The sequence below is a fragment of the Drosophila mauritiana genome, chromosome X (genome assembly GCF_004382145.1).
Source record: "Drosophila mauritiana strain mau12 chromosome X, ASM438214v1, whole genome shotgun sequence".
Lineage (NCBI taxonomy): Eukaryota > Metazoa > Arthropoda > Insecta > Diptera > Drosophilidae > Drosophila > Drosophila mauritiana.
Window position 1 is genome coordinate 3,446,870 of NC_046672.1, and position 21,626 is coordinate 3,468,495.

General features: G+C 42.6%; 3 protein-coding genes across 4 annotated transcripts in view; 2 read left to right on the forward strand and 1 right to left on the reverse strand.

Annotated features, from left to right (window-relative positions):
• The first annotated feature begins 7,382 nt into the window (after positions 1-7,382).
• On the forward strand, positions 7,383-9,708 carry LOC117148760 (pickpocket protein 28). Its single transcript, XM_033316356.1, has 5 exons — positions 7,383-7,573; positions 7,636-7,939; positions 8,110-8,258; positions 8,558-9,366; positions 9,427-9,708. Exons 1-5 carry the CDS (start codon positions 7,383-7,385, stop codon positions 9,681-9,683), a joined length of 1,710 nt encoding a protein of 569 aa, XP_033172247.1. The 3' UTR covers positions 9,684-9,708.
• On the reverse strand, positions 9,620-11,486 carry LOC117148761 (nucleolar complex protein 4 homolog B). 2 transcript variants are annotated; one of them, XM_033316358.1, is made up of 4 exons: positions 11,246-11,486; positions 10,483-11,188; positions 9,884-10,413; positions 9,620-9,821 (listed from the first exon to the last, which is right to left on the reverse strand). In XM_033316358.1, exons 1-4 carry the CDS (start codon positions 11,381-11,383, stop codon positions 9,705-9,707), a joined length of 1,491 nt encoding a protein of 496 aa, XP_033172249.1. In that variant the 5' UTR covers positions 11,384-11,486; the 3' UTR covers positions 9,620-9,704. The 2 variants fall into 2 exon arrangements, with proteins under 2 accessions (XP_033172249.1, XP_033172248.1); XM_033316357.1 differs by having other exon boundaries at positions 10,483-11,191.
• A 975-nt stretch (positions 11,487-12,461) lies between these two features.
• The window catches only part of LOC117148350 (allatostatin-A receptor), a 69,570-nt gene continuing 60,405 nt past the window's right edge, over positions 12,462-21,626 (forward strand). Inside the window, exon 1 of the mRNA XM_033315688.1 lies at positions 12,462-12,786. The gene's annotated coding sequence lies outside the window, so the exon portion shown is untranslated. The remainder of the gene's footprint in view (positions 12,787-21,626) is intronic.

The following is a 21,626-nucleotide window of genomic DNA, read 5'->3' on the forward strand; positions in this document are numbered from 1 at the left end:
TCAATTCAGTTTGTGCAACGAGCAGGCCAGCCAAAAACTTTGTGTGCGGGAAAGAAATCGGATTGCTTCTGCTGGTCACAGTGAAGGAATGGAAAAAAGCAGAACAAACGAAGCTCTCGCTCTAAAATCTGCCTGCTTAACCCCCCCACCCCCTACGGACCGTCGCCTAACCCCTTATTGGGCATTGAAATGCAAATGGTCGCTGGCCTGCCGAAATTAAATTATGTGGAAGTAATGATAACCCTTCTGTCTCTGTCTGTGTCTGTGCCCCAAAACGCCACCCACTTTTGGTAGCCCCTCATCTCTTGATTTTCCCCTCGCACTGCGGGTTCTTCGTTTAACTGGCGACGTAACGCCTTTTTTGGCAGCTGTCTTCATTGCGCCCTGCCACTGCCCCCTTCTCCACATTTTCCGCTTTTCCGCTCATCACCGGACCTCGATTTTCCCCTGTGGAAAGCTGGTGTTCTGAGCGAATGCAAAATGAATTGGGTAGGTGTGTCGCCAGCAGCCGCTAACGGCAATTAATTGTTTGCTAAAGTGTCTTCGCACTTAGTGCAAGTGGAACGAAGTGGGTGGATACTGGGTTTTCACAACCACCCACCCCCTCACCCTGTTGGAAAAGTTGCCGGAGATTCATTAGGGCCAAATGGGCTGTGATTGAAAGGTGTGAAAGATTTGTGGCCTCGGAGAACTGACCATAAACTCGGAAGCCGTTTCATTTGATGGCCATCAAATGGTTAAAGTATTACCCAATCAAGCCAAAGAGCTTGGGCTTGTTAAGTGTTTGTTTAATCACAATAATGAGCAGTGTTGAGTAATAAACTATAAGTTTATAACTTTTTTGGCAATTAATATTTAAGTATTTCCACGTATTATATTCTGAAGACCTAGAAAGCCCGGTTGGCACGATGTATCTTCGTTCTGGTTAGCCATGTTTGTGTTGTTGCTTTGCTTGTTTGTTTGTTTCGATAAGGTCTTTGTGAACATATACATACATACACATATGTACATACATACATATGTTGGCCCAGTACATACGTTTCATTTGTGCATTTACAAGCCGTTCTCTCAGTGCGGTAATGTTTTCCTTGGAATTTGCTGGCCCCGGGGGATATCTTCACTTTATATATGTGAAGAGACATAGAACAGAGCAATTTTGTCATTTGTGTTGAGAAATTTGCTGGAATTGTGGCAAGTTTTTGCCTCGGCTTATTTAAATAGAAGCAACTTGCGCATCCTTTCGGCATTTCGGCAACTCGGTCTCTGTTTCTGTTTCTGTTTCTGCAACTGTGTGTCAAGTGTGGGCCTTTTGTGGCCATGGATATAAGAAATAAACAGAGCGCACCGTAGGCGCTCCTACTGCACTTTCCAACCACTCCTCAATCCATCCATTTAGTCAACCATCCATCCATCCATCCATCTATTCATTTATACAGCTATTCTCACACGGAGGCCTATTTACATAGCAAATATTAACATTGTGTAATTTAGTTGCTCTACAAAATGTGTACAAGGATATAGGCGAGTGCCTTTAAGTAAGTGGCAGCTACAGTGCGTTTCTGGGACATAAGTTCGATTTTGAATAGTAGCGGTTGCAGTACATATATATGTAGTAATAATGTACCCTAATTCAACATGGCTATATAAAATCAATCAAATTGTCTTGTTTTGCATTTACCGTATTGAAATAAAGGACCTTACAGAAGTCTACCGCACTGTAGAGCTCCCATCGCAACTTAACTTGACCGAGCAGCAAAATTTGCCAAGACTTTTCTGGCCGCATTACCATCTGGGCGAGAGTTTCACTTCCATTTCGGTTTTTAGCCTGGGCAAACTTTTCACATCCCACTCAAAATACACACAGCAAAATGGGGGATGTACTTCGAGTATTTATTTAAAGGCAGCCCAGGCACAGGCACTTGCTCCTCACTTTCAGCCTCTCAGCCTCTCAGGCTCTCAGGCTGTCATAAGGCATTTTCTGCCTCCTCATCGCCTGCCATTATAAACTATTATTCTGTCTTGGCTGTTGATATTTTTCCAAATTTAATTGCATTTCTGTCCAGGCTCTAGATTACACACTACACACACACACAGAGAGAGAGCTAAGACTATATATATATATATATATATATTTGTAGGCAGGACCGATCTAGGAGTGGGCGGAATTGGGTCGGCAGTGACAAGACAACTCAATTTGATGGCAAATCACATCATATGCTTTCCAAACACGTCCCAACCAGCAGCGACAGTAGCACGCAAAAATTTAAGTCACGAAAACAATTTCGTCAATTGTTGTTGTCTCTGCGAGGGCCGGACAAACTGGCGGACAAACTGACTGACGGACAAACAGACGGACGGACGGACGGACGGACAGCGTCCTTAAGTGGCCAAGCGCCTTGAGTGGATTACAGCGCAACGAGGCGACATTAGTGTGCATCCCATTCCCCGAATACGCTAGACTGCGCCATCGTTATGTACACTGAGAAAAACTTGGATTTCTGTCACAGAAGCAGCATGATGGAGTTTCGAGTAATTACCTCATTTTTAAATACTATTTGTAAGTTATTAAACAGCTTTAAAAGGCTTTCACAAAAGTGTCAAATTGTACATTTTTCCAACACTGTAACATTTTGAAAAATGGCTTTCTTTGCAGTGTTTTTGTCCGTTTTTTTGAGGGCCATGGTTGCTGCATTTATTTGTCTTGGCCAAAAATTTGAAACAATTGAGTCGCGAATTAGCATTAAGTCAATCACTTGTCTAGCAATGAAATATCTGGCTAACGCAGAGCACGTAGCACGCCCAAAGATAAAACAATAAAATGCTGGTAGATTTATGTTCGTCTGAGGCAGGTCTTCTGTCTCGAAAGTTACTGCCATTCGTCGCTCTCGCAGTTTCTTAATAATTTTAACGATTGCTGATTATTGCTATTCCGCAGCCATTGAGAGAAATTTTTAGGTTTTTTCGTCGTTATTCCAATCAAGTATGGATTTTGATGTCCTTTGCTTCATTTCTTTCGGGAAGTCTCACACTTAACGCAAAAATGGCACTAATAATTTATCTAATGAAGGATTGCACTCATCTTGAATGGTATTTCACATGACCTACATTCACATCAATTTCATTTCCGGAAAACCACCAAATACTAATTACTAAAACGATTAAGCAGCAGAAACAAGCCAAGATGCTGGCTTATAATAGTCACAAGAATAACACAAGTAAAAACCTTTGGGATCGGGCGAAATGAAAATAGAGAACCACAAAATGATATAATGTCCCATTGGATAAGCCCCCACATTCGCACAAAAAGGGACAGACAGCGAGAAGCTTTAAAACAATTAATTATAAATTTATGGGATGATGTGAAGAGTGGGGGGGCAAGAACAAGGAACAAAAGCATTTAAATAACTCGGTAAACAAAAGCCAACTGAAAAGGACGAAGGACAAAAAGGAGTGAAAATGGATTTCCATTTAAGGCGGCATGTTGAGCACATTGTTTTTATTAAGTGTCGCATGATATGTGCGATAAATATATATGTACACACACATGTATGTACGTATATGTATCCAATGGTAAGCCCGCAGTGCCAGTCCATTCACATAAACACTTCAAGTGGCAACATGACGTGCAACTAATCCGTTGCCGTTGCCCAAAAAATATGTTACAAGTGGGCAGGAGTGTCCGGAGGTCGAGTGTCCGTATCCGGATTCGGATTTAGCCGGACAGTGCGACAGCCGGACACTGTGGCCCAACACCGCAGTGTCCAATTCAGTTCTTAGGGTTAAATAATTAATTCAAGGGCTCAACTTGAGTAGAAAAAGTTATATGTTCATGGTATCAACCTTGCGTGTGTATTAGTGTAGCAGGCGGCAACAATGGTCAACAATTTTAATATTTTTCCAATTCACTTGTTTATTTCTTGTTTGCGCAACACCCTTTGGACCCACTGTGCCAAAGGGGACATAATAAAACAGCTGCCGACCCTGCACAAAGATGATGACTGCGACTCCTGATGATGATGACCCCTTGACCCCCGCCCCTTCACTCTATATAATGCACGCTAAATACATAGTTTGAAAATAGTTTTGAACCCTTTCATCAGGCAGCCCCAGAACTCGCAGCCAGCCGCAAACAAACAAAAAACCCATGGGAACTCGACTCGTGGCTTTGGCACCAGCAGCCAAAAAATAGGGTGGTGGCAGAATGGGGAAATGTGGGGAAGAGTGAGGAAAGCGGGCTAGTGACAGTGGCAGAGCATTGGCTGTCATTTTCCTTATTCTCCTCTGTTTGTTTTATTTCTGCCATATGACCTTTTTTGTCACATTTAGCCCGAGTTACATTTTGTCAGTCCTTAACCAACTCATCAGGGTGGTCCTAAACTGCACTGCTTTGTGCTGATAAATGAAAGGCGAATGTCTGTCTGTCCAGCCTGGCTTCCTCCTCTTTCCGCTGGGTTTTCCCAGCACTCTCCTTGCATTTCACCAACTCAATCCAACCTAGCCCTCTCACCACATCCACAGTCTGCGCTGCGTCTGAGCGAACGAGTCTGTGTGAATGGCTGCCGAAATGAATGTTGCAACTAAATGAATAAATGGAAATTAGTGCCGAAAAGGCAACGATGCGCACACAATGAATGGACGACCGGACAGCGGACAAATCACGACGGACAGATTTACGGACATCTGGACGAAATTACGGACAAAACGACCAAAATTTGGCGGAGAACAGAACTCGCAAATAAAGCATCTGCCCAGTGCATCTTTCATTGCCTATTTTCATGGCCTACTTCTAAGTGCTTGCTTTAGGATTAGGATTGTTTCTCCGTTTATTTTTTCGGATTGTTCATTAATAATTTTCAGTCGTAAAACACACACAATGCCTATAGTTAAAATGGTTTTAATAGCTGTTTAAACGCCAAAGCTCTAATTTAAAGCGCCAGCCCTTCCAGAAAATAACAGAAATATTATCGTATAACTCAAAAAGGGAAGAGAAAGCGGAGTGAAAGCGGAGAAAGGGCAGAAAGGAGCAGGGCATTGAAGCGAACGCATATCTATCATTAATATCGCCGCAGTCAGCTGCTGTTGTGTTAAAAAAGGCAGCAAAAATGGGATATCAAAACGAAAATCGCGTTGAATATTCAATACCCTATGCTTAGAAAGCAAAATAAATATATGAAGGATCAGCTACATTTAAATACCAACGAAATTGTGCGCACAATTAAAGTAAATTCAACCGAAATTTTAGTTTTCAAACTTAGCTTTTAGGCATAGATTTGCACACATTAAATAAACAGAAAGGTTTCCAGGTCTTATGAATTAAAGTAGATAATACAAGACCTATTAAATTGTTCATACTCTTGGAAAATAGGAAAATGGCAAAGGGCTGGGGAAGAGTAGAATTCCGCTGCACACACACACACACCCTTGGACGGCCATGAATGCTAACACACACCACCACCAGTGTGTGTGTGTGTGTGTGTGTGCATTGTGAGGTTTACTGGGCTGCATTTTCTGCATTTTCCACAGTAGCAGCGGCGGGAAAAGCTGTGGCAGCAACTGACTGCTGAACTACTGCCAACTGCAATTAATCATTTTTCTATCATTTTCAGATTTTTTAACACACACACATAGTGCCTGGGTATATATATGCATTTACGTATATATGTACATGGGGTAAGTTATGATTTTTCACGACGCTGTGCATTTCAAAATTCGAGAAAAGAATTGGGGCTTGATTCCCGTACGCTAAGGGGCTTAAATATAAAACATGGTGATGTTAAAAGAAAAACGGAGTTACGAAAGCCTTGCAATTAACTCTAATACAGAAACGTTTCAGCAGCACCTCCATGATAATTTGACGGCTTGTCTGTGAGAATTTCACAGACATGCAAAGCAGAACGCAGTAATGTGTGCCTATGGTGCACCCCGTAAATATGTGCAGAGACATCTGTCTGCTATTAGCCGCCGTAAATTGCATCGTCGCCATCGGCCTAAGCGATTTCTAATGGCGGAGCACAGCGGGCAGCGTCACACGCCTCCCAAATCCAAAACCGCTCCCCAGTCTCACTGACAAAAAAATCCTATTCTAGCCTCGACTAGGCCTACAAAATCAAATAAGAATATTCCAAAATGCTCTTATGCAACGGCTTAACAAATCGCGGTGATGTATAGCACAAGTAAATGAATTTACAAATCGATCCTACTCACTGTTCATTTGCTCATTTGTTTCGTCCAGTGTTCCCTTGCAGATCCTTTGGAGTACATGTGCCTTGGACTATGCTGGACATACATATGTACATAGATTAGGTCAATTTGCTGGTAACTTTTGATGATGCCCCGGCAGAGAAGTTCACATCCCAAGCCCTGGCCAAGTCGCAGACGAAGGGGAAACTTTCGGCCTGGTCACTCATTGATGCGGATACATCCGGTGGTTCGGTGGGTGGTTCGCCTGGCTGGTAGTTCGGTGGGCGATATGCTGGGTTACAACAGATATATGTACATACGCAGCACACACATACATACATACGTAGGTGGTTCGAAGGGCATCGGACATCAACTGCTAACAAGTCAACAGGACCGGCTTGGTTCAGTCGGGCATTCGCATTCCCAGGGGACATTTGGTCAGCTCGGTCAGGTTAAGTGTTTTATGAACTTGTTTCAATGGAGTCGAGTTGAGTCCTCACAAAGTGCGTGTGTGTGCAGGTGCCATGTGGTGACATGTGGCCAGCAGGAGGAGCAAAAACAGGACCAGATCCAAGTCCTCGTCTGTTGCCATTGAAGCTTTTAATTTGATTTTCGTTCAAGTGTCGTTTTCTGTGGTTCCCCAACCAACCGTCTGTCTCTTTCTCCTGACCATCTGGACGTCTCTTTCTGCCGAACTGCTACCATCTCATTCGCCATTTGTGCGTTTGACCATGTTGATTGTAGCAAACTTGAGCCTTTGGCCCGGCTCAAACTTCTCCCGCATCGATTGGGGGATCCCACTTTTTGGCCGGGACTTGACTTGGGCTCCTGTGACGGTTGAGGACTCTGTTTCTGATTCTCCTAATGAGGCATTCCTTTGCGTCCGAAAATTCTCTAATTGCATTGCCGCCATTCGAGGCTCAAAGTTGGCAGGACACGTTGGCGAAACGTAACCTAAGTAAAATAAATAAAACTATAAAACGTGCAGTTAAATATGTAAGCTATGCAATTCTTGTTGATTTATATGTTAATGGAAGGGTAAGTATATCAACTCTTTTTCTCTATTACTAGGTAGTACACGAAGTGCTTGCTCAGCCAAGTAGATGACATTAAATAAACAAACTTCATAATTTGCAAATGGAAATGGGCACAAATAAGTAGAATTATTGGGGACTTACAACTCAGTATAACTTTAACCGAAGATGCGAGTGCCACGTAATCGACGAAGGGCTTTCATTGGGAGTCAACAAAGGCGATCTAGGCCGCAGCATTTGCAAATCACGCTGTCCACCTGGCGCAGAATCTTGTCCAGAAACACGGACGAGTTCTGTCGCAATACCACAATCCATGGTTTAAAGTATATAAACAACAGCAAATTGCGGAGCAGTGATAGGTATTGAAAACTTTAATTGTAAAACAGATAAGTTTGAGCTAAACTTCGTCATCATTTTGAAGATTCTTTTTCGGAATAGCCCTTTTAGTGGTGCTATCGCTCGCCATTTACTTAATACAGGACGCCTTCGATAAATGGAACACGAACCCGGTTATTGTGGGCATCGATCCGGAGCTAACTTCCATTGCCAACGAGCCTTTTCCGGCAGTGACAATCTGCAATTTAAATCAGGCTCTGGCCGAAAGGGTCGAACACTTTTCCAACGATTCCGTGGAGTTCGCAATGCTGCAGTTGCTCTGTCGGCGGAAGGTGGACGTGGAACTGGTAAAGACCAACGATTCCCGCTGGGAGGAGTTTATACTGAATGTAAGCAACGTTTCCAAATCTATTAAGTTTGGTATATGTATTGCGACATCCATTAATCTTGGATAAGAACAAGCAAAAAGCTGGTACTATCTGTTGTATTTCTCAAGACCATCCTTGAGATACTTCTCCAATATAAATACCTCGTTCGCTTATGAGTTTTAATCATACAGATCTCACAGCCCTGCAAGTCAATGGTTATTCACTGTCGTTTTGGCGCCGATGATTACGAATGTGCACGTTTATTTCACCCCATTGTGACCGACGAAGGTCTATGCTGTGTTTTTAATATGCTGCACCCCAGGTTTATGTACCGGAAAAGGTGGGAGCAAAAGCTATATTTATTTAAGCTTAAGATGTCTTCAGTTCTCTCAGTTCCTTCATTTCGTCAACCCTCCACAGATTAAGCTTTTGAAAAAGCTGTTTGCGAAGCACACTTCTAGGCTCCAACCCTTTCAAAAGTTATGAAAGCTTTGGAGCCCGCTTTTTGTCAGTTGCGAACCCTGGGCTATGGCTCTGGTTCCAGCTTTTCAAAGGGTAGACAAGAAAGGAACAGATTTACACTCCAATAAGCAGACTTACTAACAAATGCTACATTTTCTCGATCATAATCCCCCGAAGAGTTCCCTACTCGCACCGGAATATAAGTCTGCCTGAGGGATTCCATGCAGTCAATTGGCATGCCGAGTTGGGCTATCGCAAGCGAGGCTTTCAGCCGGACGGGGATAATCCACTTTATCCGCGACGAGCCCAAGGAACAGGGGAATCATTGGGACTATCGCTGACCCTGGATGTCCAGGCGGATGCCTACTACTGCTCCTCATCCAGCAGCGTTGGCTTCAAGATCGCCCTGCACAGCCCCAATGAATCGCCGAATGTCCGGGAGACCGGAGTCCTATTGGCCCCCGGAATGGAGACCAAGCTGCGCATAGATCCGTCGAAAATCCTTACGGAGAAGCACCTACGCAATGTGGACCGTCGGAGCAGGCGTTGTTTATTCCACAATGAGCTGAAACTTCGCTGGTTCGCCCACTACACCCAGAGAAATTGCGTGGCGGAGTGCCTTTCCGGCTGGCTAATCCGCCACTGCGGCTGTGTGACCTTCTATATGCCGCGATTGAACGCGAACGACACTATATGCCCACTGCACAAGAGGGAATGTGTGGAGCTTATTCGATTTAGAACCATAATAGCGATGGAATCCTGTCTTGACGAGTGCCTGCCATCGTGTTTCGATCTCACCTTCAGCGCAATTGCCTATTCGACGAGAATATCGCAAGACGGCTTTAGGGAGACACCTTCGAATGGTGGTTGGAACTTTACCGATGCCTATGTGGAGCGCAGTGTGGCGGTGGTGAATATGTATTTTAAGGACCCAACTTTCCGAGCAAACAAGCAGACCGAGTTCATAGGCTTTTCCGATTTTCTATGTGAGTTTTCAATTTACCTGTTTCTCAGCCAAGAATTCACACATCCGTACATTCCTGCAGCTGGCGTTGGAGGTCTCATGGGATTATTCCTCGGCTTCAGCTTTCTATCCATTGCAGAGTGTGTGTACTTCGCCTTGATTCGTCCCTGTCGCACTTGCTCGGAGATTCGACAACTTAATCAGCCAAGGGTGCATCAAATGAACTTAAAGAGGAGTCCGACCCCTGGCAACATCAAATACATTTCGGCAGCCGATTGGTTTCAGGCCGAGTTGGCACATCAGCAGCCCAATAACAGGCAGCACTTTAATCCTGCTTAAACTTAGCATAGTAACACTAATCTAGATGAGGTCCCAGTACTTGGTCACGAATTGGTTTTTAGGCAAAGCCAAATTGGTAGGACGTTCGTAGTTCAGAGCAAATTGTTTGGCCTTCGACTGTAATTCGTCGTCGAAAATCTAGAAGAGCAAAATGTTTCGATTAATCAATATTAAAGGAATCGTTCATTTTCTCCACTTACATTGCACTCCTTTCTGTCCAAGAGGGGTGCTAAGTCGAATTCCATTACGGGCAGCGAGGAGTTGATAAACCGGGCAGCATTGGCCACCTCTGGAACAACGTGTTTCTGCAGCAGCGTGATTTCCCACAGCGAACTGTTCATGGCCTCCGATTTGACGGGATCCGTTTCTGTTGGGTTGTAAGGATCGCTGAGCTCATCGGCTGCATGACTGGCGCGAATCAATTTCTGCAATCCAGTATGTCTCAATAGCAGGTTGCAAACGAATTGGATCATAATAACGGCGTCTTCGGTCGGCGATTGAAGGGCCAGGCGGGCGAGGCGCTTCACGAATGCCGCCACCAGATTCTCTGGCAAGTGGGTGGAGGTCAGGAAGATATCGGCCAGGTAGAACAGGCGTGCCTTGTACTTGTTATGGAACATCCGGGGATATAACATGTTGTACAGCTTCTCGTACACATCTGGATAGGTGATGTTCTGCTTTTGCATGAGCGTGAAGATTCCCTGAAGAGCCAGCAAGGCAATGGGGCCATCTGAAAAGTGGGAAAACAAAAAACAGTCGTAAGAAAGGATCGGTTCAGTTTCGGAAACAAAATACCAACCAAACTGGTGCAGGGAGTCCATGAGGAAGTCGGTCAGCTGGATGGGATCGTTCAGGTGGTTGATTACGCGCTCCAGCAGCACCACCAGTATTTGACGATGCAGTTTCTCGTCCACTTCGTTGCCCTTTGCCATAATACTCACCCAGAGATCATTCAGTCTTTTGCGATTTAGCTCGTAGTTAAAAGTCTGTCTTTTGGCGCTTTCCACGTGGTAGTCCGCCGTGCTCAGCACAGACTTTCCCATATCCAAGAGGTTTACAATGGACAGAAAGTTCATGGCCTTAATGGGGCTGTCCTTGAAGTCCTCACCGGGCACTAAGGATTTCAATTGCTTCAGGGTTATCTCCAATACATCTAGGTTCTTGCAGTATTTCCCATAGTTTGCCAGTGCTGTTGTGGGAGTTGCGTCGCAATTTATTAGGGTTTCCAGCATTCCGCGAATCCGGTGGGTGGGCCAACCCTTGTTGGGTGCTATGGGATGCTTGGCCTCCACCTTGATGAGCTGCATGCACACTTTCACAGCAACGGAACTCTCCGAGTCAACCAGGAGATGCTCTATGAGCAGCAACCAAGTTTCCTCGTACAGTTCCTGGATTTTGAGGCCCTGCCTTTCGGGGCCGGCGATTGCCTTTCGCTTTAGCAGGTTCTTGAATATCACCTCGAGTGTATTCATCACCTCGCCAGCTGGCATATTGTCGGGCGTGTTCTTCTGCGCGCAGATAATTTCATTTAACGTAGTTAATTATTAATTTGCTAAACTTACCAGCAATTGTACGAATCCCTTGAGCGTTTTGATGTCCACTTTCTCGGCATTTAGCAGGGAATTGGCCTTGGACTGCAGCTGCTTCTTGGCCAAAGACTCCCCGGTGTCATCGTCCACTTTCACAGTTGAGCGTTTCATTTTCGGTTTGGTAAATGAGCTTTAAAACATATTAATACGCACAAACAAAAAAACAAGATGAATTTATGCCGCGTGCTCCGGCGGAGTTGCCAGCTCAGAGGAAAACGATACACAGAGTGTCACGTGTGGTATTTTTTAGTTACCACGCTTGGGCCTATCGATATTTTGCACGCGCATACACCACGCTTGGGCCTATCGATATTTTGCACGCGCATACACCACGCTTGGGCCTATCGATATTTTGCACGCGCTGCCAGTTCAAAAAGTACCATCGCTAGGGCGCCAAGCGGAAAATATAAATTAACAATTAGGTTTATATCTGTGCATTTTAATTAATGTAAGTTCTCGAAAGACAAATATTATTTGTGGATATAACAAATTCAGCTGCGATATATATATAAAACAATAATTCTCATTCACAAGGAAAGTCACTCAAGTTTGAGTCTCACTCACCAATTTTGCGCTCAAATTCGCTTTCGGCTCTCAAACGAAGCCGCTTTGTTTACAAATATTTTTTGCTCCTTTGGGAATTTGCATGCGCGCCTGTTGCGTTCTCTTCGATTTCGTTGGGAACACTGAAAGGGAATTTGAAATATAATCTCGAATTCCGCAAATGGAAAAAACATATAATTAAAATTATAAATACCCTTTAAAGCGTCGTTTGTTTTAAACAAATATTTTTTACACTTAATTTTTTATATTTTAAGGCATAAATATATTAGTCATATTGTGCATTCATATTTTTAAAAATTTTATAATGCCTGAACACGTGCAAATGCTGGTTCCATAATTGTTTTCATTAATAAAATAATTTATTTATAATAAAATCCCAACTCTCGTGTTTGTGATGCTGAGTACTGTAGTATTTCATGAAATAATAAAATAAAAGTTCAAAAATATGCTTAGTGTTTTTCGTAGGCGGCCACGCTCGAAAACGCTCAACTCGAGTCACATCCTTCGGGTCCTTCGGCTGGGACTTCGTCCTGTGTTTTGGTTTTGCGCCCACTTGCGACTGTTTCGATTTGGATGGCGCGTAGTTCGCTGGCGAATGTCCTGACCGACGGTTGTGTGGCGGACTAGAAAGAACACTACGGAATCGGGCTAAGGATAGCATTTCAAAACGGCAAAATCCAAGTTCCAAACTGTATTGTACATTTTTAAGAAATATCTGAACAATTCACACTTTTTCTTGATTTTTTTTAAGTGCTCTATGAAATAAACAAGAATGTTTGCCTGAAATATAAACAAGCAGAGGGAAACAAATTACTTCAACAAGTTTTTAAGTGAATGCAAAAACAGTGTCGTATTTTTTGTGTCCAAGTTTTTCGACCTTTCCATTTGTTTTTTTTATTTTTTTTTTGAGTTTACCACCACTGTCCAGCGACTTCGAGGAATCAAATCAGGTGAGTTGCTACTGGCGGCGGAAATTGAGTCAAGAAGCCGGTAATTGAATTAAAACCAACTTCGAAAGTGAGACTTTTCTCCAAAAGAGGCTTGGGATTTTCGCACCTTTCCCTTTCATGAACCTCTACATCCGGCGACAGTTTAAATTCACTAGTCCAGCGGCTTTTGTTCGTCATTTGATTAATGAGACCCAAAATGATTCTCAAAAAAAAAAAAAAGAAAAAGGGAAAAATCACAGGGGTAGAGGTCAGATTGGCGTGGCAGATTTTAAGCGATTCCCGGGTGTAATACAAACAGTTTAAGCTTTAAAACGGCTATTAAATCTTAATCAAGTGTACAAATGGGGTTAAAAAAGGTCATGTGCATAGAATTTCACTTTCATTGCTGGCCACTGAACGCACTTCAATGACTAACCCGCGGGAATTAATCCAATTGTTCTCGTGACACCATTGCACTCGCCACTTTGCCAGCGAATTAAGTATCCCTTGGCTGAGGGCGCGGTCAGTGCATCCGCTTAAACCGAAACCAAATCCAAATCCGAATCAAAATCCAGGTATCCAGATATCTGGCATTAGCACGCGATGCGACATGCATTTAATTTCAATTTCAGTTGGCCGCCCAATTTACACATTTAACGTGTGTAATTTGCAGCTAAATTTAATTGGCCTAATTAGGTGCGACATGGCCGTGAATCGTGGCGTGGGTGGGGTGCAATTGAGGTCCTTGAGCAGCGGGTACAGAATGCATGGGCGGGCGGTCGCCATTAAGTGTTTGGTTAAGGACCTGGCTCAAAGCAAACGGCAGTCGCGTCAATTCAGGTGAAATCAACTGAAATAATTGCGCACTTCAACTGTCTCCCCTAAAGAAATTTGCTTAATTGCACTGGAAAACGCTTTAAAGGAAAAGCGAGAGTGTTTAAAAAAATATCTGGCGTATGGTGTAAGATCCTCTAAATATTTACCAAACGTTCGCAAACATATAGATTTAGTTCCGTTCGAGAAGCAGACAAAATGATTGCATTTATTTTACAAATTGATACAAGTTACAAAAGAACATTGATGTGGTATCATTAAGTATTTTGCCACTTGACCAACCTTGGCAACCAAAAAAAATTCGGAAAAATCCGAGAGGCCTAGGGGGCGAGATTTCTTTGGCCGAATTCCTTTTAAAGCATAAAAAGAATGGTGCAAAAAGTTGTTCATAATATTTTAACAAGAATTTAACGCTGCAGGCAAGGACAAGGCACACAAGGTCCTGAAGTCCCGCCGAGCCCCCTCAGCCCCCTCGCCATCCTTAGCCCCGCCCCCCATCTCCTGGCAAACATTGTCCAAGCGACCAAGATGTGGCATTAAAAATGAAAAAGCAACTCAAAATTCTCTGTCTAGCAAATGGAAACGCAGCAGTAAAAATACCTAAAACGCATAGTCACAAGGCGCTGGGTGGGTGGGGGGTGGTGGGTTGTGGGGTTGGTGAAAAGCTAAGGAAAAGCGGTGGCATGCGTTATATGTAACTGAAGCCTTTGGACTTTTGCTTCATTCCATTTATTTTTTTTTTTGTTTTGTCTAGGTTCCGGGGTCCAGGCCTCGGCTCATCTGAGGCATGCAAAATGAACCATAAAGTGCAGTCAGTCAAGTTGTTTTGAAGCCCTTGCCCTTTTCCGACCCACACCGATCCAACCTCCCCTTCGCTCACCCCGCCAACAACTGATAAGCACTTGACTCGAAGGCTTTGACCACTTTTTTGCCCCTCCTCGAGAGCCCCTCATGCCGCGCTACTCCAGAAAGCGCATATAAACCCGAAGAGCCCGACGCCGGGTTCATAAAGTCGGACTCATATCTTTCCCCTTTTCGGAGAGGGACTCGCAAATGGCCCCTCTGTGCGGGAAAATATTTCGAAATTCTGTGCCCTTTGAGGTGCAATTTTCCTAGATAGAAAAAGACACATTTTCATTCTCCACCGAGGACATTGGCAAATTGGTACGTAAAGGGTTGAATGGCGTGCAACTTCTGGGTAATTAGGAATCACACTGAATTCCAAAGCAGTGAAAAGATGTACGAACACGTTCCCAACGGAAATTATTACTAAAATAATATGAATATGTGTTTTTACAAAGTAATGTGCGACTGTCAAATTGTTTCAATCATATCAATGTATAAGATGGAATGCATTAAATATATAGAATATAATTTAACAAAAAAATCCCAGCAGAATTCATTCAAATTGTTCCAATTTCCAATGGCAGTCGCCACTGTAAGAGGCCCCGGAAAATCCACAGTTGTTTTCCGGACTAATCAGTTGAGCCATAAACATTTAGCTGGTTTCATTTGCTCTTAAAAGTTGACTAAATGAAATGCAGCAATTCCGGCAGTAATAATAATGTTTGCCATAAAGCTTAGGAATTACACCTCAGCCAAATGCAAATGTTATTGTGCTGTCTGAGGTCCTTGGTTCTCTTTCTCCGCCCAGCTTATCCAGCTGCCCCGCCCACTTTTCCACACACTTTACCGCCCATCTTACCACTCATAAGCTTACTTTACACACACACACACACACACACGGAGGGCAAAAAGACAGGGGCGAAACAAGATAAACACGTTTACAAATTTTGCTGAAGCTTTTCCGCAGAGGAAAAATCGGAGGGCAGGAAAAACGACACACAGGGACACACGCGAGTATCATGAAAAATGTATAAAAGCGCAGCCAGTGGCTTTCCACACAGCCTCTGTTCTCGCATTTATATTTGTTTTCCTTTTTCCTGGTGTGTAAATTTAATTGATTGACATCACTTAAGCGTAAGGACAAAAAAGAGGCGGAAAACAAGGCGAAAAACAAGGACGAGAGCATGTAAACACAAATGATTTGTGAACTGCCTGCCAAGCAAAAATGATAATCGAAAAAAGTAACGCACATCTTAATTTGTTTTAAATGCAAATGTTTGTCAAACCCAAAAAACGTTTTTATTGACGGGATTAGTTGCCACTTCAGAAGTTAAGAGCGTGCGAAAACAGGCCGTTTTCATGGAAAATTCATTAAAACAAATTCAATTGATTGGTTTTAGAAAATGTTATTTACTTTGGGAAATTACACAAAATACAAAGAAACATACAACATTTTCCATACTCCAGTTATAGAAGGGAAATGTTTCTCACAATGTGTCTATTTTTAATATCGCTTACTTGAAATTCATGTACTAGTCTTAGTTCATAAAGCGTATTATTTGTTAACATAGTATCCGCAATCAACTTGACAAAGGTAATTTCAGCTAAATAGTTTGAGGCTATGCCATTTGGCAGCCCCTGGAAATACCAGTGGTTTTTCCCGGAAATAGTTGAGCAGGTCCTTGGGCTTGGGCCCAGATCCTGTCGCAAAATATGAAATGTCAAAAGGAACAGAGGCACTTTTCAAGAACGCCTTCCTCACAATTAGCTAATTAAGTTAAGCTCGCGTTGTCGCTGGCACATCATCGGGCGTCATCCCGGCTGCTCATCTGGGTTATCAAGATGAAAGCAGGCGGCGTTTCGCGTTTTCCCAGAAAGTAAATGAAATCGAGGGGGTGCCGGAGTCACTTTGAAGTCCATATCCACTCCACACATCTCCGCCTTTGCTGTTCCTGGCGATTGTGGTGCTTTTGGTGCTTTTGGTGCTTTTGGCTCTGTGGCTGTCGGCGATTGCTGCTGCATGCTAATCGAGTGGGATTCCGAAGTGCCTTCGCACTGCTAAATAATTGATTAATAAATTACAAACTGTTTTGCCTCGGCAATCGTCTCACACATGCCATAATTAAGGCCATATACACAAAAGTATGCCCGCTGGATGAAAGGGAAAGTTGTTTGTTGCTCTACTGCATATTTACAATGCAAATTTGGCTGCTTATTTGCATTATTCGAAACAATTTGTTTCGTAATTTCCGTGAAGCTGAAAATTAAAAAAAAAGAAAATAAATTGTATTAATTAATGTTATACCCTCTACAAAACACATGTTTATACATTGAACAATCCAAGCAAAATATCTTAAAATATTGGAAATTATCTATGGTATGCTGCTGCAATCAAATTCAAACTCAATACGAGTCCAATTCATTTTAATTCCAACACATTCCAATTAGCTGCAATTCATTCTAGTCGGAACACAATCCTAGGTGCCACTCAGTTGCCATTTCCCATTTCCCACTTACCACTCACTTTCCATCCAACCGTGGCCATGAATTTCCCGGCACTGGGGACCCGAAAATGTAGTTGGTTCTGTCTCTTCTGTTTGCCCAATGCGAAATTGCGCACATTCATTTCCGGAATTCTAAGAATTTTCTGCGGCCAGTGTCCATTGAGAGATCTGTTGAGCTGCGGAACATGGGAAACTGGGGAAAACTGGGATACTGGACACTGGATACTGCAGAGCCGGAGACAACCAGGACTCACAACTGGACTGCTAACCCGAAAGGACGAGGACAAAATTTAAGGATGATAACGGGGAATCGAGGAATTCCGGGGGAACGCAGGAAGTCCATGATGTTGTAGTTAGCCACTTGGGTACTTAATGAACTCTGCGGCTTTTCGGGGCCTGTTCATTTTAGTGGCAAGTTCGAGGATGTGTTCCTCTCCGCAAATCTATGCATCTGCAATGTTGCAATCTTAACAATCAATCAAAAAAAAAAAAAAACAAAAAAAATGGTACTTAACTGAAATGGTTTTCAAAGTTGTCACTGGTCTACCAAAACTATAAAATTGTTGGATACACTTTTTTGGAACTTTTTGATGATCCCTAAAGTTTGAATTCTTTCCTTAAAGGTTTATTTTCATTATTAACGAACGAATCGATTTTTTTCATTGCAGTGAAATAAGAAGTGATATCAAAGCAACGAAAATATAAGTTACGCAATAGAAAACAAGAAAAAAATTTAAAGTTAGGCTCACAAGTATTTGTGTATCAAAGGTTTTTTCCTTTCAAATTTCTCGGGATTATTATATATTTGAAAACAGCAACTAAAGCCTGTTATATAATGTGTGCACTCAATTTAGGCCAAATGCCCTACGCCAACAAATAAATTTCAATTTCATTTTGCGAAGGGAAAATTGTAACCAATTGTTTGTCACTTTTAAGCCTCAATCCGGTATTCCATTAAACTTTGTTTTCCCACTCACTCAACTTTGTGGAGTGAAACCTAATCCCGGCTCAAGTGAGAGAATTTGCTATTAGAAGCCCCAGCAGCGCCTTTTCATTTTCACAAATATTTTCATTGAAATAAAATTATAATGTGAGCTGCTGCCTTGCCATCATTTTCCCAACGAATAATCATAGCTTTGGCATATTCATTGAAGGCTCTGAATGGATGCAAACTTGAGGATGCACCGAATATAACCTACCTGCGGCTATTATTTTATGTTTATGCGTCCTTTAAAGTGCCGACAACAACTACCTACTACTATTTTTAAGCTGCTAATTTGAAGTTTAATTTTGGCAAGTGCGAACTCCTCGCACATGATTAGCCACGACTCAAATTTTAATATCGACGTGTTGGTCCTTTTGCTGGCATGTTCAAAATTTATGATCAATGTATGTTGACGTCGGTTTGCGCCTTTCGTCTCCGCACTTCATTTTGCGACTAAAAAGTTTTACAACTTTAGGCGAAAATGCCGAAAATTATAATTTTTGTTCGCCACCCAAGTAATAAAACTTTTACGCCCGAAAGTATGCAGTGTGCATGTTACAGTAGTCACTGTCAAACATGTCCTTGTCGGTGTGGGTGTGTGGGTGTGTGGATGTAGGTGTGTGTGTGTGGGTGTGTGCGTGCGACGAGTCAAATGTCACAAAGGATTGCTGGTTGCTTGAGCAACAACAAGAGGGGAGCAAGGGAGAACTGGGGGAAACTCAGGGAATGCGGGGCCAAGGGCTGAACAAAAGAAATGTGAAAATATGCCAGCGGGTTAAGCAGCAGCCGCCCCCTACTCCTCTTGGGCTGGTGGGCGTGGCTCTGGCATTAAATTATGAAGTCAACAATGCATGTGTCGTGTATGTTTGTAGATGTATGCGTGGGCGGTGCTGGGCCAACGTAATTGTGGGCGTGTCTAACAACCAAGAACCTTGCTATTTCGGCTACATTTTCGCTTCCGCAAAGGAGAAAAAACTCTGAAATATTGAAACATTTGTAAGCACTCTAAAAATACTCAGCTTAAACTTCATTCGAAAACGTTTGTCAAATAAAATATTTTTTAATTGTAATAAGATGATATATACATAATATTTCCAATGGAAAAACCAAGCAGCGTTCCTGTTTTTATCCAAACCCCAGCGAAATTGCTTTGCGGAAAAACCCGCGAATAGTTAAACGCCACGCCCCCCCGCCCCTCTCGACCAGCATAACTCCTGCTTAAATACTAAGTAGTTCCGCCCATAGAGAAGATTAATTTGATTTTATTAATGAAATCATTAGTGGGGCAAAGGTAAAGAAAGGAAAACGAAACGAAAAAGTCCCCGAAAAACTGGGCAGCGGTTGAAGTTAATGTGGCATGTGAATGTTCCTAACTTTCCACTCCTCCCCCAACGCCGCCCAATAATTTTCCCACCGATTTTCCGGGCTCCGAGTTTCCTCGCATTCATTCATTTGGAGGGTTTTGCGTGCCGGTTTTTTGTCATGCCAGGCGGCCATTTCATTCATTTTGGGGGGTCAGACCTTTTGACCCGCATGTGTTGACCACTTAGGACGTAACGGTAAACATAGGCACTGCGCGAAATTGAATAAGATAAATATCAGAATGTATTACACTTATAAAAAAAGTTTAAGTCATATATGCGCGTTAAATAAGCTGGAAGGCAGTCGGTTTTTTAATTAAGAATTTATCCTTTTAATTTGACACATTTTTTTTTTACCACTTACTTCAAATTTATTCTAAGTGCACCAAGGGGCGACCAACGACAACGGATGTGGTCATTCGCACAAATTAAATATTTGCTTACGCTGTTGTAAGTGAAGCGTCATCGCAGGACATCAACGACATGGACGACGAGGACTTTCACTTTCAGCCTTTCTTTGACTTCCCGCCCATGGCCACGCCCCCCTCCATTTTCGCTCGTTTATTCTGGTTTGAATTAATTGAAGCAAATTTCGAGTTTTACCTTCAGAACCGGACAGTCGAGCAAATGAAAAAAGATAACAGACAGCTGACATTTCTCCATTCCTCTCGCTGCTGCTTTGAGTCCTTTGATGGACTCGCTGAAAAGGATTCTACTCTGGAGATTTTTTCTTCCTTCAATGGAAAATATTCAAAGTGGCAGTCGATGAATAGCATTCAATACTCAAAGCCGATTTCAATCTGTCAAGCAGCTAGTTTTCGTAAGGAAACTTTCTAAACCTTACGTTACATTATCAGAATAGTGAAGATGACTAAATCATTAAAAAGGGTGATAGGCTTCAAAGAAAAAAGTTTGTTAATTATCAATATAATTTACTAAAAGTATAGAGGAATTAAATAGTACTTAAATTGTTGTTGAATCTAAAAAAAGTTACCAAAGTCAATTAAAAATGTGTTCATCCTGAAACTGAAATCCCCTCTAAACGACATAGGCCTTTGCAATTTAACAACATCCCAACTTGTCCATCAAATAAATGAACTCAATTGAGGCGAATTCTATCACTTGTTATCCCGTCGCACACTCCAATTCATTCAATTTCCTTTCACTTAGTTTTTTTCTCCTTTTTTCCGGGATTTGCTGGGGTCGATTAAACTTTGATCTAAGCGCTCTCGAACTTTTTTTTGTTTTGTTGGAACGGTAAAATTTTCTTTGAATCGAGTCGTGGCCTGGCGGCTAAACATTTAAATAGATTTTTTCTAGCACTGCCACGCTTTTCTGCCGCTGTCATTGAGTGGACACACAAACCTCAAGGATTCGCCAGGAATTTCCTCGTGCGGCTGTTTTTAGGCTCCTTTGTTGCAAAAGGCTTATGGAGCGAGGCATGTAAATAGATTGCTACGCAATCCTTTGTTGCCGGTTTGTTTGCCCAGTTACCTATAGGCAAACAGATATATTCTGTATGGTCTGCGGCCCACTGGAAGTCAGCCAGGCGCACGTACATATGCATATACATATACATACACATAACATACATACATATATACATCGTCACCCACGCGGATTTCCCACCCATGCGAAACAAATCAAATGTGGCAAAGGCTGCGATATTGAGACGCGTTGAGGCGATAAACGTGCTGGCTAAATGTTAGTCATTCCCCCCAAAAATAACTAGATGAAGATACCGAAAAACGGTAACGGTAAACGAGCTTTATCTCTGGTGCCCCCCCAAAATCCCACTCATCCAAGGCTGATTGCTCGATACTTGATATTTGAGGACACACTCAGCGAAAATATGAGTCTCATGGGCGTTTTGTGTTTGCCGTTGAGTGTACCTAATGTTTCATAAATATTCATATAATTCCATCATAAGATATCGTGAAATCTTTAATCGAAGCTATTCCGATATCACCGATATGCATAATTCGATGTTTTCGATACCTTCCTTTTTCAATTAAATATCCGTTTTTGCAGTGCATAACGCCGCTAAGACAATAACCGATGCTAATGTATTATACGTGTCAATGTGGCCTCGGCTTTTGACTGATATCTGTCTTTAAGAAAAAAAAAAATCGGAAGGAAAGAGATAGCCAGTCACTGTCGCTGTCGATTTGTGACAAATAGCAGTCGTCCTTGTCGCCAGAGTCCTTGCACAATGGGAAATGAAATTGCAGAGGCTAACAAGTTGCCACGCCCTCGCACTCACGCCTCCTGGCAAGGATTCAATGCTATCGATTAATCACGGTCTATCGATAGCCTGCCGACGGCACTAGA